Below are 18,448 nucleotides of genomic sequence, written 5' to 3'. Positions count from 1 at the left end.
CCATTGTCCTTGTGTAAAGGTGTTAATCCAGGTCTGCTCCCAGACCTCTAATTATGTATGCTAAATACTGTTTATGTGTGGAATGTACTTGTCGGAGACAGAGCGTCTGTCTGGGGATGTGGATTGAAAGGAGATCATTGTGTGATGGTGTTTTGTTTGTTATGCTGTTAATGAAGGAATGTTTAGTAATTAGCCTTAGTGTGTGATTAGGGGGGTGGAGATTTCATTGTCCCTTTGAATACTTCCATGCCTTGTACTGTATATAAGCTGAGAAGAAACCATTAAAGTTGTCTTCATTTTGAAAACAGTAATGGAGCAAGTCTCGTTATTCTGGGATGTCTGATGTCTGTGGGACGGTTGGAGTGTCAGATGAGCTGTCGTGGATGGGATGGAAGGTCGTAAACGGTGGTGACCGTTACAGCCACCATGCCAGGAGGCAGTGCAGAGGCAGGACAGTTAAAATCTCTGGATTTTCACATCAAAAGCATGTCGGTTTTAGACATATCAGGGACAGGTGTAAAAAAAAAACATTAAAAAAAACACAGATTTTTATATACTGTCCCTGGTTTTATTGAGCCTGGCAACCCTGATGGTGCCCCCTAGTGGCATGGGGCCCTCGAGCAGTGCTCGAGAGCCCCAATGGTCAGTCCGCCCCTGATTACCGATATCCATTGGCTTCCGGTGAGCTTTATTTGCCGCAGTTGGGACTGAACCTCAGTGCCATCCAGAGGAGGTGGTTTGAAGCTGATGTATATGTGCCCTGGAAGGATCCCCTATTTAAAAACATGCGGTTGATTGTGTATCTTATTTTCTAAATTGGTTCCTTTAAAGCGGGGGTTCACCCTTAGAGGGCACTTTTTCCCCTTAGATTCCTGCTCGTTTTCTCTAGGGGAATCGGCAATTTGTTTTAAAATATGTGCAGTACTTACCCGTTTACGAGATGCATCCTCTCCGTCGCTTCCGGGTATGGGCTGCGGGAATGGGCGTTCCTTCTTGATTGACAGTCTTCCGAGAGGCTTCCGACGGTCGCATCCATCGCGTCACGATTTTCCGAAAGAAGCCGAACGTCGGTGCGCAGGCGCAGTATACAGCCGCACCGACGTTCGGCTTCTTTCGGCTACGAGTGACGCGATGGATGCGACCGTCGGAAGCCTGTCAATCAAGAAGGAACGCCCGCTCCCGAAGACCCATACCCGGAAGCGACGGAAGAAGATGCAGCTCGAAAACGGGTAAGTACTGCTCATATTTTAATACAAATAGCCGATTCCCCTAGACCGAACGAGCAGGAATCTAAGGGGAGAAAAAAAAATTTTTTAGAAATGGGTGAACTCCCGCTTTAAGCTAGTACATTGTTGGTTCACTTACCTGTTCCATCAATTTGCCTTCTAAATGTTTTTTTTCTTTGTTTGAATTTCTCACTTCCTGTTTCTCTTCAGTAAGCTTTCCACCATCATCCGAGCGGTGGAAAGTCATTTAGAACAGCTTACTGAGGAGGAACAGGAAGTGAGAAATTCAGACAAAGAAAAAAAAAACATTTAGAAGGGAAATGGAAGGAAAAGGTAAGTGAACCAACAATGCACTAGCTTAAAGGAACCTATTTAGAAAATAAAAAACAAACCTTTACAACCCCCTTTAAGTTTAATTACACTTAAACTTAGGATTTATTGGTTTGTATTCACTTACATGTGTGGTACTGCAAAGATTCTTTATTTTAGTCTTTTTCGATTTTTGTGTATCAAAACACTTTTGCTAGCAGCCACGCTCTTATGACAACGCAGATTTATTTCTATAAATACGGTCATTGAGAAAACGCCTCTTACATTGATGGTCGATGGGGAGAATACCTCTATACAGTGAAGTCAGAATGCCACCCATACAGACTGCTAAATGATCTTTGGTGTCATGCTGTAGCTCTAAAAAATTGATGTTCGATCCAGAACTATACAGTCAGGCATCATCTACGGAAGGTCAATCATCTACAGATCAAGGAACCCCAAGCAGCCTCTGAAGAAACCCTAGTTGATCATGACCAAGCTGAAGTGTACCATGCACTTCTGTATTTATTCATTACAGGTATTTATACAGTGCCCATCTTATTCAGCACTTTTCATTACGCACGTTCACATCAGTCCCTGCCCTCAAGGAGCTTACAATCTAAGGCCCCTTACACACTAGCGGACCGTTCGTCCGTTTATTACAAGTCTGTTTACGGACTTGTAATGCATCCCTATGGGATTGCGTCCGTTAGCGGATGGAGCATCCGCAACCATCCGCGTCCGTCAGGATCCGCTTTTGCGGATGGAAGAAAACCCTATTTTTCTTCCGTCCGGCGGAACGAATCGGATGCAGACGGACAGTCGGTCCGACTGCATCCGATTCCCCATAGGGGAGAGCGGAGGAGAGACAGGGCGGTCTCTGCACTGTGTGCGGGGACCGCCCTGTCCGCCGACAGCTCAGCGGGGATCCCCGCTGAGCCGACGGACACACACGGAGCGGACACAAAAATGGTCCGCTCCGTGTGAAAGAGGCCTAAGGTCCCAATCTCTCATGCATACAGGATTTAAGTTATTATTATAATAAAATACAGGATTTATACAGCGCCAACAGTTTGCTCAGTGCTTTACAAAATCTCTTTTCATATCTACTTATTAGGCTTTAAGAATACGTTGAAACAACTACGTTCCGATGACCAAGGTGTGGAAAGTAACTTACAGAACTGATAAATGCCAGCCCATTGGGAAGAATCTCAATGTCTTCAGATCCATATTCTGTAAAATAGGAATACATGACATAATAATCAGAAATCTATATGGTGTAGAGAAACAAACAACACCCGAAGGCAAGCAGACAGTGCACTGGCTTGTGGTGTCTTCCCAACAGCCAAACACAACATGAGGAAAGGAGATAAAAGCCAGCAAACGCCAGGCGGCTGCTTCCAACTTACTGGAAGCAGTCCAAAGTTCCTGGTCGTGAGGACTGGACGCGGGTAGTGAGTGCCATCGGAGAGGCTGAGAGTTGGGTGGCGACCTGTCGTGACCGCCGTGAACAACATATGGCCATTTGGGCGCCGTGGATGGATTACGTCTCGGACCCTAACTTAGTTCCCTGTAGTCTAGATCTCGCTCTGCTGGAACTGGCGGAGCCCTCCCTTAAGACCCACAGGCTCCTCGCTGGAGGAGAGGCCGAACCCCTTAGTAGCTAGTCGAGGAGGTGGTCGGTCGATACTGGAGCTTTGGACTGGAGTGATGCGCCCGGTGTGGAGGTGGACGTGCCCTTCGCTAGCTTTTGAGGTACGCACTGCTCTTCTCTCCCCCCTTTCTTACCCCCCCCCCTTTTTTTTTTTTCTTCCCCTTCTCATCTTCCCCCCTTCTCCTTTCTCTCTACGCCTCTCATTTACTGCTCAGTTTCTGGGGCCTCTCCCTCTTTTCCCCTCTCTTCCTCTTATGTTTTATCTCTCTTCTTAATTTTTGCGATATTTTGCCAGTGGGACTTTTATGCCTGTGTATGTTGGATATGCTGTGAGGTTAACCGGAACACGCTACTGGACCGAGATTAGTACCACGGCCTCGCCTAAGTGCCTTTGCTGGCCCCATGACCCTGACCCTCTGGCTCACCCGGGGGTGGTGGGTGGTAGTTGGAGGCCTCAGTGCCCCCCCCCTCCGCCCTAGGTGTGGGCTACAGATCTGGGTCTGAGCCTTGCGACCCCTTAGTCCCCCTATTGTTTTTGGCTTCTTGACATGGCACATATATGAACTCCCTGCCTGGTTCGTCCCCGGGTTTTGGGGGTTCGGCGGATACCTTGGCTTTTCCCCTCCGAGGCTCCATTCTGTTGTTGTTTGCCTCCATACCCTCTTAGACGGCTGCCCACCTGGCTACCCTGTTGCCCCGGGGCCGACGCGGCTGCCGACGCCCTCTTGGGTGGTGGCTGCCGTGGTGGTCCCCGGGTTTACAATTGCGTTTAATAAGGCTGTTTATGAATGCATATACATTGTGATATGTCCGAAATATACTTTGGCTGTTTTGACGGTCCTGCAAGGCCGGATTTCGATATGTAAAACCCCGTTGGACGTGTCTGTCCTATGCTTTATATGCCCCCCCCCCCCTTTTTTATTTTCTGTTCCTTTTTATTCCTTCAATAAATACCGATTATACAAAAAAAAACGGCAAACTGCTCTACCAAATGTTGAAATTTAATTGCAGATGAAGTACAGGAAATACAGCTTACGGGTTTCGGCTATTAGCCTTAGTCACGGCTAGGACTAAGGCGTACTCCATTTGCAATAACATTTTAACATTTAGAAGAACGAGTTTCTGGCTTTTTTCTCCTTTCCTCAGAAGCTCAGATGGAGTCGAGACTCAGATAATTTGTTCCAGTGGCACTGCTAGTGTATGCAGTACCGCATGTGGCCAGAGGTGGGGGGGGAGGAGGCGCCAGAGACACTCGGAAACTGCTCAAAGTCGCTCGGTTGCACTTGGAAACAGAGTTTGGTAATGCGAAACGCTCGTAAACTGTTACTCGCAAGCCAAGGTATTAATGTAAAATTACAGTAAAGATTTGTTTGATACATTGATACAGATCCTTAAGTGTCAATTTCGAGCGGAAAAAGGTTTCCACAATCAACGCAATATTTATTATTCTTAACTGACATTTTGATGTGAGAACGATCATGAAGTAAAATACCCAGCACATGTAGAATAGCTCCTAAGAGTTTGTGAAATGATCAGCGGCGGTGCATCCATAGTGGGTGCAGGAGCGCCGGCCCCGCTTTCTCCTGCACCGTCACTCAAGTCTACAATACATAGAGATTCATGTATTGCATTAATCTATGTATTGTCGCCGGTGCCGCTGCCACCCACTATTCAGATGGCCGGCCCCCTGGTGAACACCGGTCATCTGAATAACATTCGTTTGTTGGTTTTTGGAAGTGCCTATCAGAGCTAGCCTGTTGGCTCTAAATTGGCTTCCAAAAGTTAACCAGGGGACGCACGGGGTGTGCGGTCCCTGGTTAACACCGACACTCGTCTCAGCCAATCCGGTTCACCGGGTCTGGTTAATGGTAACCTGATTGGCTGAAGCGACATCGAGGGCGGGACTCTGGAGAAGACATCGAGGGAGGATGGCTGACCCGAGAAAGGCAAGTGCTGGGGGACATGGGAAAGCAATCTGGCGTTTTTTGAGGGGACAAACTGGCGACAATTGATGGGCACAGTGGCTGCGTTTGATGGCATGGCACAGTGGCGACGAGTGATGGGAACAGTGAGGCTGCAATTATTTTTTTTTGTTTGTGCCCCCCCCCCCCAAAATGTTGAACATGAGCTGCCATTGGAAATGATGTTAGTGCAGTATGTCATAAAATGTCAGTTACATACCGATGCCCGCCAGAAGCTGGCAGTTTGGAAGCTCAACAGGTTCTATGTCTCTGACCAGGTTGATGCGATCGCTGGAAATACAAAAAAAAAAAAAAAAAAAGAGAGAAAGAGAACATGCGTTACTAATCAGATGCACCACATTGGGGGCCTGTAAGTATCCACAGTCATAATATAATTTCATGGCTTAGGGCTCGTCTACGTGGAATTTTGTTTTTGCTTTGGTTACCTTTACCTATGCTGGTAGAATGGCATGCCCCGTACACACCATCACTTTATGTGATGAAAAAAAACGACATTTTCTGTGAAGTAAAAAAACGGGGTTACTTACCGGTAACATCCCTTTTCCTGGAGTCTTTCAGGACAGGTACTGTAGAGAGACACAGGCTCCTCCCCTCACAGGAAACACCGCCTTCCAATTAAGAATTTAAGCCTCATCCTCCCTCAGCTCCTCAGTTTTTTCCAGAGTACCTCCGGCCAGCTGGGGAGACACAAGAACACGTCATAAAAGTATAAAATTACATCTTACCTGACGGCCTCGTCTGATGAGTTTCCATAATATCCCCTACAACAAAGAGGGTGGGTACCAGTGCTGTCCTGAAAGACTCCAGGAAAAGGGATGTTACCGGTAAGTAACCCCGTTTTTCCCTGTTCGTCTTTCAGGACAGGTACTGTAGAGACGATAAGCGAGCACCTTACCCTAGGGTGGGACAACTGCTTGCAGTACTTTGCGTCCAAAAGCCTGGTCTTTGGTTGAAAGTAGGTCCAGTCTGTAATGTTTTACAAACGTTGAGAAACTAGACCATGTTGCAGCCTTGCAGATCTGCTCCGGGGAAGCACCAGCACACTCTGCTTGGGAAGTTGCTACTGCCCTGGTGGAATGAGCCTTGATACCCTGTGGAGGCTCTACTCCCCTAGAAGAATAGGCTAGAACGATGGCTGCCCTTAACCACCTGGCTATCGTGTGTCTAGAAGCCCTAGACCCTTTCTTGGACCCAGAAAACAAAACAAATAGTGAATCAGCTTTCCTGAACTGACTTGTGTAATCCAAGTATTGTAGGACACACCTCCTAACATCTAGGTTGTGAAACTTGTGTTCCTGTTCCCTCACAGGATTTGAACAAAAAGAAGGCAATGTTATTTCTTGACTTCTGTGAAACTTAGAAGCTACCTTTGGTAGAAAAGCCGGATCTGTCTTAAAAATGATGCGATCCGGAAAAACTTGAAAAAAGGGGACCCTAATAGATAGGGCCTCGAGTTCGCTCACTCTCCTGGCAGTAGTGATCGCTACTAAAAACACTGTTTTGAGAGTGATCACTTTTAACCACTTACCCCCCGGACCATATTGCTGCCCAAAGACCAGAGTACTTTTTGCGATTCGGGACTGCGTCGCTTTAACAGACAATTGCGCGGTCGTGCGACGTGGCTCCCAAACAAAATTGGCGTCCTTTTTTTCCCACAAATAGAGCTTTCTTTTGGTGGTATTTGATCACCTCTGCGGTTTTTATTTTTTGCGCTATAAACAAAAATAGAACGACAATTTTGAAAAAAATGAATATTTTTTACTTTTTGCTGTAATAAATATCCCCCAAAAATATATAAAAAAACATTTTTTTTCCTCAGTTTAGGCCGATACGTATTCTTCTACATATTTTTCGTAAAAAAAAATCGCAATAAGCGTTTATTGATTGGTTTGCGCAAAAGTTATAGCGTTTACAAAATAGGGGGTATTTTTATGGCATTTTTATTAATATTTTTTTTACTAGTAATGGCGGCGATCAGCGATTTTTTTTTTTGGTATTGCGACATTATGGCGGACACTTCGGACATTTTTGACACATTTTTGGGACCATTGGCATTTTTATAGCGATCAGTGCTATAAAAATGCATTAGATTACTATAAAAATGCCACTGGCAGTGAAGGGGTTAACACTAGGGGGCGGGGAAGGGGTTAAGTATGCCTGGGTGTGTTCTTACTGTGGGGGGGGGGTGGCCTCACTAGGGGAAACACTGATCCTCGGTTCATACAGTGTATGAACCGAAGAAAAGCATTTCCCCTGCTGACAGGAACGAGAGCTGTGTGTTTACACACACAGCTCCCGTTCCCCGCTCTGTACCGAGCGATCGCGTGTGCCCGGCGGCGATCGCGCCCGCCGGGCACACGCACGGGAGTCGGGGGCGAGCGGGGGGCGCGTGCGCGCGCCTCCGGCGGCGCGCGTGCGCCCCTAGTGGCGGCTAAAGGGTAGGACGTCATAATACGTGATCTCGCCTAGGAGAGCCACCTTGTGGACGTATTATGACGGTGCGGCGACGGCAAGTAGTTAAACTACATTTGTCTAAAGGCTCAAATGGTTCTACTGTAAAGGCTTGAAGAACCAATGAGAGATCCCAAACTGGGAAGTTGGAGGTTTTAACAGGTCTCCGTCTACTCAAAGCCTTAAAAAATCTAGAGACCCAAGGGTCAAATGCTAGTTGTTTTTCAAAAAATACACTTAGCGCTGACACCTGACCCTTCAGCGTGCTAGTTGCCAACCCTTTATCAGCTCCAGCTTGAAGAAATTCTAAAACAGCCACAGAGCTGTTGACACTGAATGAGCTTTCTGCACACCAGATGTTAAACCGTTTCCACACTTTTTGGTAAATGGCTTGCGTCTCCTTCTTTCTACAGCTTAGGAGTGTTTCAACCAAGCGTTCTGAAAACCCTTTGCCCCTCAGCAGCTCTTCCTCAGAAGCCAGGCTGCCAGGTTCCATCTCTCTACCTGCGGGCAGCAGATTGGACCCTGCAAAAGGAGATCCTCCCGAATTGGTAGAATCCAAGGAGATTCTATCGATAGATTTTTTAGGATAGAGAACCATGGTCTCCTGGGCCAATGAGGTGCGATGAGAATGAGTGTTGTGTTCTCCCCCTGCAGTTTCCTCAGGACTGCTGGTATAAGAACCGGAGGGGGGAAAGCATAACACCTGGAGAACTTCCAGGTTTGGGCCAGAGCGTCCACCGCCAGAGCTCCATCCCATCTGTTTAGGGAAAAAAAGAGCCGAGTTTTGGCATTTTCTCTTGAGGCGAATAAATCCACCTCCGGAAGACCCCATCTTTGAGTGATCGCTCTGAAAACTTCCTGATTCAGAACCCAATCGCCCTCCCTCAGTTTCTTCCTGCTGAGGAAGTCTGCGACCTGATTTAATTCTCCCTTCAGATGTATGGCTGAGAGGGACAAGACATTGGCCTCCGCCCATATGAGAATAGATTTTGTCAGATCCCATAAGGACTTGCTCCTGGTGCCCCCCTGCTTGTTGACATAAGCTACTGCCGAGGAGTTGTCTGTCCTGATTCGAACATGCTGTCCCTGCAGCTCCTTCTGAAAGGCTTTGAGGGCTAACTCTATCGCTTTTAGTTCTCTCCAATTCGAAGATTTTTGCGAGTCCTCTTTTGCCCAGCGACCCTGTGTCAGAAGGGAGTCCAGGTGTGCTCCCCAACCGGAGCCACTGGCATCTGTTGTCACTGTTCTGGAGATCGGGGAGATCCAATCCAGGCCCTGTAAAAGGTTCGCCCCCTTCCTCCACCACCAAAGGGACCTCTTGATGTGAACCGGTATGGATATCAGGGAATCCAAGGATTCCGGTTTGTGGTCCCAAATGTTCAGTATGAACAGTTGTAGAGGTCGGAAATGCAGACCCGCCCACTGCACTGCAGGAAGACAAGATGTTAATAACCCCAGAGCTGACATGACTTTCCTTATCGGAAGCTGGCCACTGCTCTGAAGAAGTGATATTACGTTGTCCACCTTCTGAACTTTTTCTATTGGGAGAAAAGTCATCTGTCTGGTTGAGTCCAGTACATATCCCAGAAAAGTGACTCTTTGGGAGGGTGTCAGGCTGGATTTTTCCAGATTGAGTAACCAACCTAGGTTCTCCAGAATCCCCTTTGCAACCTGGAGGTCCTGGGACAACCGTGTCGGAGAGTCTGCAAAGAATAGCAGATCGTCCAGGTAAGCTATCACCAGGATGCCCTTGAGACGTAGAAAGGCTAGTACCTCCACCATCACTTTGGTGAATATGCGGGGGGAAGAGGAGAGCCCGAAGGGGAGTGCTTTGAATTGCAGGTGAAACATCCCCTCTCTGGACCTCACGGCCAGTCTGAGAAATCTCTGATGGCATTCCGCTATTGGGATGTGTAGGTAGGCATCCTTTAAATCTATGGATGCCATGAAGCAGTTCGGAAGGAGGAGTGTCCTCACGGAATAGATGGAATCCATCCGAAACCGTTTGTACGTGACCGAGGTGTTTAGAGGTTTTAAATTCAGTATAAGCCTGAATTTCCCTGAAGGCTTGCGGACCACAAATATGTGGGAGTAGAAGCCCTTTCCTATCTCCTCCGATGGAACCCGAACTACCACCTCTTGATCCTCCAACTCCTGAAGAGAGGAGATCAGAGCCACAGATTTCTCTTTGCATTGGGGCAAATTGGTGACTAAGAGTCTGGATGGGGGGGGACTTGAGAACTCTAGTCTGTACCCTCTCCTTATGATCCCCAGCACAAATTGGTTGCTGGTGATCGTCTCCCATTGTGGGAGAAAGGCCCCCAACCTTCCTCCCACCTTGACTCCGTCATTGAGGTTTTTGGGGCTGTTCAGGAGCACGAAAAAGTGCCCCGGCACGGCCTTTCCCTTTTGGTCCCCAAAACTTTTTCTTTCCCTCAGGTTTGGGGACTTCCACCTTCTTTTGGGTCCAGAATTTTTTCTTTGTCTGTCCCCCAAATTTTTTCTTTAAGGGGAAAGCCTTCTTCTTGTCGGCTGTACGATCTAAGACAGCCTCCAAGCCTGGCCCAAATAATAAGTCTCCTGTAAGGGGGATCCCGCACAATTTAACCTTTGAGGCGCTATCCCCCTGCCATGTCTTGAGCCAGAGAGCTTCTTCTTGCAGAATTAGATAGAGCTGCAGATCTGGCAGACATGCGGATTGACTCTGCTGAGGCGTCCGCTACATACCGTACGCCACTCAGTAAAGTTGGAAAAGAGGAAAGTATAGTCTCTTTTGGCGTTCCGGCCTCAATATGTGCCTTAATTTGTAAGAGCCAATGCTCTAAATTACGGGCCACCACTGTTGCTGCCATAGCTGGCTTAAGGTTCCCCTGGGAAGCATCCCAGGACTTTTTTAATAGCGAGTCCATCCGCCTGTCCATGGGGTCTGAAAGGACCCCCATGTCCTCAAACGCCAAGTCCGTATGTCGGGATACCTGCGAAAAGGCGGCATCTAGTTTGGGGGATTTGTTCCACACTGAAGCCTCCTCTTCAGAAAAAGGAAACCTCCTCTTCAAAGAGTTTGAGAAGAAAGGTTTCCTCTCTGGGTCCTGCCATTCTTTTTTGATGGCATTGACCAGTACTTCATGGACTGGAAAAACCCTTTTCTTTTGTTCTCCCAAACCACTGTACATCTGGTCATGGAGTGACAGTGTCTTTTTCTCCTCAACTATCCCTAAAGTAGCGTGGATAGTTTCCAATAACTCTTCCACCTCTTCAAGGGAAAGCTTGTAGCGAGAGACCTTTGAGGACCCTGCCTCTATCTTCTCACTATCTGACTCCTCTTGGGAGCTAGAAGCGGCACTGTCTTGCTCCTCCTCAGCATCCTCTCTGATATCCGCAGGTTTCTCTCTACTCCCAGAGGGAAGAACCTCAGGATTCGGTGGAATTACCTGTTGCGCTACAGAAGGGCTGCTTTGGGGCAATTGAAAATTAGCAAAAATATCTTTAAACGATTGAAAGGTGCCAGAAAGCTCTTTCATAGAAGCTGCTAATTCAGATGCCTGCTCTGCCTCCCTTTCTTTAACCAGCCCCTCAATACATCTCCTGCAAAGTGCTTTGTTCCAACTCTCACTAAGTGAAGATCTGCAGGAAGGGCATTTCTTCCTGCTGTGGGCTGATTTTTCTGTGGATTTCTGAAAAACACAGAAGAAAGTGGAGGCTAGATTAAAAGAGAGACCAGCGCATAACACAGGTAATCACCAGGAGTGTTCTAGGACCAACCACCACCAGGGTTCCAGACACACTACACTAACAAACTCCCCGACCACCAGGAGAAGAAAACAAAAAAATCACCAGTGAAGCTGTACAACATGATAAGGGAACACCACCCCAGGGTTCTCCTTACCTTAGAGTGGCTGGTGCTGTCGTCATCCGGAGGTGCACGGGAAGCCTCTGCTTCCGACATCTCGCTGAGGAATGTGGTCGCGACTGCCTGCCAAAACGCCGACCCTACGGCTGAGAAGAGAGAGGCCGCACCAGCCCAGCGTCAGGCCTTTTCACACTGCAGCGTCCGGGACCAGTGACGCGTATCCGGCGGAAGTGCCCGCCCCCCCCCCGGAACTGACGTCACTCGTCATCCGGTCCGGCCCAGCTCCTGGCCGACTGTGAAATCTCACAGGGAGCGTGCACCCCGCCTGCAGCGCCACCCCTGTGCGTTTAGTGAATAGGCCTCCGCGGCTGAATCCACCCCAGGAATGTCCGCGGGACGCTACACGGCGATGTCCTGGGTAAGTGACTTCCCCAGTCAACCAGGACGCCATGCATTTAAAAAATAGCCCTGAGCCCAGGGAGAACAGGTCCCCCCTCTCAGGAAAACTGGCCTCAGCTTCCCCAGCTGTCTGGCCCTTGGCCCCCAGCGGTGTCTCCCCTCCGGAGGAAACACCATAAACTGAGGAGCTGAGGGAGGATGAGGCTTAAATTCTTAATTGGAAGGCGGTGTTTCCTGTGAGGGGAGGAGCCTGTGTCTCTCTACAGTACCTGTCCTGAAAGACGAACAGGGAAAATGACGTTTTTGAAACTTCAATTTTCAAAGACGAAGTTGCCTACACACCATCGTTTTTCTCACAATGTTCTAGCAAAGCGAGGTTACATTCCACCACGTTTTTCCATTGAAGCTCGCTTCATAAGTAGCTTCTGGGCATGCGCGGGTGAAAAAACGTTGTTTTAAATGACGTTTTTGCTACACACGGTCAATTTCTGTGAAGTAAAAGTTGACGTTTTGAAAAACGACACATAAAATTGAAGCATGCTTCAATTTGTTTTGGTCGTTTTTTTAGAAGACATAAAACGACGTTTTCCCCCACACACGGTCAATTAAAGTGACGTTTTTAAAAACGTCATTTTTTTTCATCACATAAAGTGATGGTGTGTACGCGGCATCAGTCTACATTGCAGCCAAGGAGCCTGTACCTCATCCCACACATGCCCAGTACAACATTACACGTATCTCTTGATATATGCCCCAACAGGTTTGTCAGAAAGCCTTTACTTTCCTTTCAGAATCAACATTTTCTATGGAACACTATACTACAAAATACGGCCCATTGAGTGCAGCCAAGATTTGTTATGCACACCAAAAAAAGTATTTTTCCTAACAAATTCATTCAAGACCATGTTGCAAAAATGAATACACCCCAATGAAAATTCTAGGATTTTGTTGTCTAAAATTTTCTCCCAACAAGAGTTCAACTTCAGGCAAGACTAATTATTCATCAAAACAGGCGTCCAGGAGACAGTCGATTATAAAAAGGGCGTCACTTAAGCACTTGTACATCCACAGTACATGTACTACAGCGCAGCGTCTCTCCTGCGCGAAATCATGTACCTGTACGTGATTTCCCTCTTACGGGTCTGTAGTGCTCATGTGCACCACCGGCAGCCAGCTCCCACTGTGATTGAATACAGCGGGAACCAATCAGCGGGTCCCGCTGATCGTTTCTGGGACAGGCAGAATGCCGGTCTGCCTCTAAACAAGGCAGATCACCGTTTTGTTAGTAGGAAAGACAGATATCTTGTGTTTCTGCCAAGAAGAAACACAGATCTCTGTCTTCCCCCAGTTAAATTACCCCCCCCCCCCAGTTAGTAAGCACTCCCAGGGAACACATTTAACCCTTTAATTGGCCCCTGATGTTAACCCCCTTCCCTGCCAATGGGCCAGATTCCCATACATCCTGCGTTGGCGTCGCGTAAGCTATTTACACTACGCCGCCACTACTTACAGGAGCAAGTGCCGTATTCTCCAAGCACTTGCTCCGTAATTTGCGGCGGCGTAGTGTAAATGGCCCGGCGTATGGCTGCGTAATTCAAAGGGGGCGTCTTGTATTCAAATTAAGCACGCCCCCACGCCGATCGAACTGTGCATGCGCCGGGCGGAAAAATAGCCCAGTGCGCATGCTCCAGCTCACGACGGAAAACGTCAATAATGCCGACGTGAACGTCATTGACGTAAAGTCGTATTCGCGGATGACTTAGTAAAACGACGGAAAAAGAGGACGCTGACCCGACGCCATACTTAACATGGCATACGGCGGACTGGCGTAAGGTTACCCCTCATATAGCAGGGGTAACCTTACGCTTACGGAAACGATGTAAACGACGACTACGTGGCGCAAATTCGTTCGGGAATCGGCGTATCAGGCTCATTTGCATAGTCAAATGAGAACTGAACGTAAACGCCACCTAGCGGCCAGCGTCGAATTACATCTAAGATCCGACGGTGTAAGTGACTTACACCTGCCGGATCTTGGCCGTATCTATGCGAAAATGATTCTAGGAATCACTCGCATAGATACCCGGGGCCAAAAACAGAGATACGACGGTGTTTCCTGAGATACACCGTCGTAACTCTTCTGAGAATCTGGCCCAGTGTCCTTAGTACAGTGATCGTGCATATTTTTTTAGCACTGACCACTGTATTAGCGTCACTGGTCCCCAAAAATGTGCCAGATTTGTCTACCGCAACTTCGCAGTCCCTCTATAAGTCATTGATCACCGCTATTACTAGTAAGAAAATCAATAAAAAATTCCCCATAGTTTGTAGGCGCTATAACCTTTGCGCAAACCAAATCAATATACGCTTATTGGGATTTTTTTTTACCAAAAACATGTAGCAGAATACATATTGGCCTAAATTGATGAAGAAATTCGATTTTTCTATCGGATGTGTTTTATAGCAGAAAGTAAAAAATATGGTTGTTTTTTTTTTTCATAAATTGTCAGTCTTATTTTATTTATAGTGCAAAAAATAAAAAAACGCAGAGGTGATCAAATACCACCAAAAGAAAGCTCTATTTGTGGGGAAAAAAAAGAACATCAATTTTATTTGGGTACAGCATTGCACGACCGCGCAATTGTCAGTTAAAGCAACAGTGCCGTATTGCAAAAAATGGCCTGATCATTAAGGGGGCAAATCCTTCCAGGGCTGAAGTGGTTAACAAAGAATTCCCTTCTTATTTCATGCTGTCAGCAATGGCACCACATGGAAGAGAAATGTCACAAGGCCTGAGAAAGAATATAATTTCTTTACACAAGAAAGGCGAAGGATACAAGAAGATCAGCAAAGCTTTTCTTGTCACTCAGAATACTGAAGCAAAATTGATACAAAAATGTAACAAAGATGGAACTGCAACCATCCCAGACACGTCCAGGCTGTCGATGGAAGTTATCACCTGGACAGTAGAGCTGCACGATTAATCCCGCAGAGAATCGCAATCTCAATTCTCCCCGCGGGATGACCCGCGATACTTCCGTTTCACGGCCAGTTCCACGTAACCAGTGTAGAACGCAAATGGCGCCGATATCGGAACCGACGTCCGCAGCCTGCGCCGCTGGATGGATGCCTGGGCTTCTCTTGCAGATCTGTACAACTGTAGTGTGTATCCATGCGCCACCCAGTGGTTGCCGGCGGTACTGCTTCTGATGTATTAATCTTTCTCACAGTTCTGTACAACTGTGTGTATCCATGCGCCACCCAATGGTTGCTGGCGGTACTGCTTCTGATCTATAAAAAAGAGACCAGTGATATGCCTATAATGTTAACCACTTCCCGACGGCCGTACGACTATATACGGCCGCCGGGTGGCTCTACTTCTCTGGGAGGCCGTGTTTTTACGGCCGCCCCTTTTCGCGTTCCCCGCGCGCGCTCCCGAGCGCGCAGCGGGGAACTGCTGCGCTGGCCGTGTCCCTTGGACACAGCCAGTCACAGATCGCCGTGAACGGCCAATCGGAGCGGCCGTTTCCTAGGCGATCTGTGCGGCCAATGAGAGATGATCTCATATGTTTACATATGAGATCATCTCTCATTCCCGGCTCTCGCAGACAGCGGTGCTGTCAGGGGAGAGAGGAGACGGATCTGTGTCTCTTGTACATAGGGACACAGATCGGTCACCCCCCCCAGTCACCCCCCCTCCCCCACAGTTAGAACACTAATTAGGATACACATTTAACCCCTTCCTCACCCCCTAGTGTTAACCCCTTCCCTGCCAGTCACATTTATACAGTAATTAGTGCATATTTATAGCACTGATTGCAGTATAAATGTGAATGGCGCCAAAAATGTGTCAAAAGTGTCCGATGTGTCCGCCATAACGTTGCAGTCCCAATAAAAATCGCAGATCGCCGCCATTTCTAGTAAAAAAAAATTTTTATACAGTAATTAGTGCATATTTATAGCACTGATTGCAGTATAAATGTGAATGGCGCCAAAAATGTGTCAAAAGTGTCCGATGTGTCCGCCATAACGTTGCAGTCCCAATAAAAATCGCAGATCGCCGCCATTTCTAGTAAAAAAAAAATTTATACAGTAATTAGTGCATATTTATAGCACTGATTGCAGTATAAATGTGAATGGCGCCAAAAACGTGTCAAAAGTGTCCGATGTGTCCGCCATAACGTCGCAGTCCCAATAAAAATCGCAGATCGCCGCCATTTCTAGTAAAAAAAAAAAAATAATAATAATAATTCTGTCCCTTATTTTGTAGGCGCTATAACTTTTGCGCAAACCAGTCGCTTATTGCGATTTTTTTTTTTTTTTTTACTAAAAATATGTAGAATACGTATCGGCCTAGACTGAGGATAAAAAAAAACGTAAAAAAAAAAAATTGAGCTATTTATTATAGCAACAAGTAAAAATATTTTTTTTTTTTTCAAAATTGTCGCTCTATTTTTGTTTATAGCGCAAAAAATAAAAACCGCAGAGGTGATCAAATACCACCAAAAGAAAGCTCTATTTGTGGGGAAAAAAGGACGTTAATTTTGTTTTCGAGCCACGTCGCACGACCGCGCAATTGTCAGTTAAAGCGACGCAGTGCCGAATCGCAAAAAGTCCTCTGGTCAGGAAGGGGTTTAAGTGCCCAGTAAGGAAGTGGTTAAAGACCATATAACTCCTTTGAAAAAAGCAGAATCAAAGTTTGATTCTGCTTTTTTCATAGGAGTTATATGGTCTTTAACATTATAGACATATCACCGGTCTGTTTTTTATATATTCATATTTTCAGATAAATCACAGGTTTATTTATTTGGGGGGGTTCTGGCATTCCGTTTTTGAGAATCGTGAGAGAATTGTGATCTTTAGTCTAAGCAAAAGAATCGTGATTCTCATTTTGACCAGAATCGTGCAGCTCTACTGGACAGGAGCGTCTTCTGATGACGGTATGAAGAAAAGTTCACTGCAGTTAGCTAAAGAAGTAGAAAGTCAAACTGGGGTTATTTTTTTTCCTGTGACGCAATACACGGCAGAGGAAAGGCATGCATGTGTGTTGTCCACGAAGGAAGCCTCTCCTAAAGCCCATGCACTATAAAAGCCTGCCTACAACTTTCCAGGGCCCATGCTGAAAAAGACGACTACTGGAACTCTGTACTCTGGAGTGAGACCATGATAAATGTTTTTGGAACTGGTGGCTTCAAAACCATATGGCATTTCAAAGGCAAGGTGCCTACTGTGAAACATGGTGGTGGCAGTGTCCTTCTGGGGGCTTCACGAGTGTTGTCGGAGAGCTGCGTTTCATTGATGGCATCATGAATTCACAGATATACTGCTCTATATTGAAAGAGAAGATGCTACCATCACTGCGTGATCCGGGTCGACGTGCACTTTCCCAACATGACAGTAATCCAAAACACACAATCTAATGCCACTGTTGCATTTCTGAAGAACTGGGTGAAAGTGATTCTGTGGCCAAGTAGGTCTCCTGATCTGAACCCAAATTGAACACCTATAGGGAATTCTGAAGATTCAAGTTGAGAATCACTCTCTATCCAGCATCCAGGCTCTAAAAGAGGTCGTTCTTGAAGAATGGAAAAAGATAGATGTTGCATGCCTAGAAGACTTGGTGCTGTCCTTACAAAGCGTGACAAGCAGTCCCCATGTTTTCCCAATATTAACCATTCATATATGGGCAAGCAAAGTTGGACTACAGGGGAGTCAGGACGCTCTCTACGTTGCAGATAGAGAAAGGAGCTGTGTGTTAGTGGACGTCCTGACTCTCCTGTAGTCCAAAGGAGGGGGCGAGCACAACACTCCACACCAGGGAGAAAGCCTTGCATTACTGTGTGGAGTTACAGACAGAAGAACAGGAAGTGAAGATTTCTCAGAAGAAATAAGGACATTTAAAAGCAAAATGGAAGGATGAGGTAAGTGAAGAAGGACTGCACTAAGGTAAAGGAAGCTATTTGGGGGGGGGGGGAAATTGTACCTTTACAAACCCTTTAAACCCTAACTCACTCTGGATGAAGGTGTACAGGTGGCACCATGCAGCATTGTCAGTTTGGGGGGGATGGGTGTTAGATGTACTAGCAGATTTAAATACACTAACTGAAGCTAAACTCCTGCTCATACTTTATAATCCGTTTTATTTTTATTTTGGTATTATGTTTTACATCAATAAAAACAGATCACTGTAAGCACCCCTGTCAGTGTTAAGTAGTTTGTTTCATCTCTGTGCTGGAAAGCTTATGTTTTTGAACAGACTTACTGGCTGAATCTCCAGCTGAAAATAAAAGTAAGGAAGCCTAAAAATAGGGAACCAACGCAGCCACCACATCAAAGAGTTGGCAAGCTGCAATATCATAAATGTTTGCTTTCAAGTTTAACCACTTAAGCCCCGGACCAAAATGCTGCCTAAAGACCCAAGGGGTTTTTACAGTTTGGGACTGCGTCGCTTTAACAGACAATTGCACGGTCGTGCGACGTGGCTCCCAAACAAAATTGGCGTCTTTTTTTCCCCACAAATAGAGCTTTCTTTTGGTGGTATTTGATCACCTCTGCGGTTTTTATTTTTTGCGCT

General features: G+C 46.7%; 1 protein-coding gene across 1 annotated transcript in view; it reads right to left on the bottom strand.

Moving 5' to 3' along the window:
* Positions 1 to 18,448, bottom strand: part of LOC120939888 (serum paraoxonase/arylesterase 2-like) — a 72,964-nt gene that overhangs the window by 21,284 nt on the left and 33,232 nt on the right. The window contains exons 2-3 of the mRNA XM_040352304.1: positions 5,371 to 5,441; positions 2,713 to 2,768 (exon numbers count right to left, since the gene is read on the bottom strand). Coding sequence (XP_040208238.1) covers positions 2,713 to 2,768; positions 5,371 to 5,441 — 127 coding nt within the window. The remainder of the gene's footprint in view (positions 1 to 2,712; positions 2,769 to 5,370; positions 5,442 to 18,448) is intronic.

This window comes from Rana temporaria, chromosome 5 (genome assembly GCF_905171775.1).
Source record: "Rana temporaria chromosome 5, aRanTem1.1, whole genome shotgun sequence".
NCBI lineage: Eukaryota > Metazoa > Chordata > Amphibia > Anura > Ranidae > Rana > Rana temporaria.
Note: the sequence above shows the minus strand (reverse complement) of the source record. Positions and strands in the feature narration are given on the sequence as shown.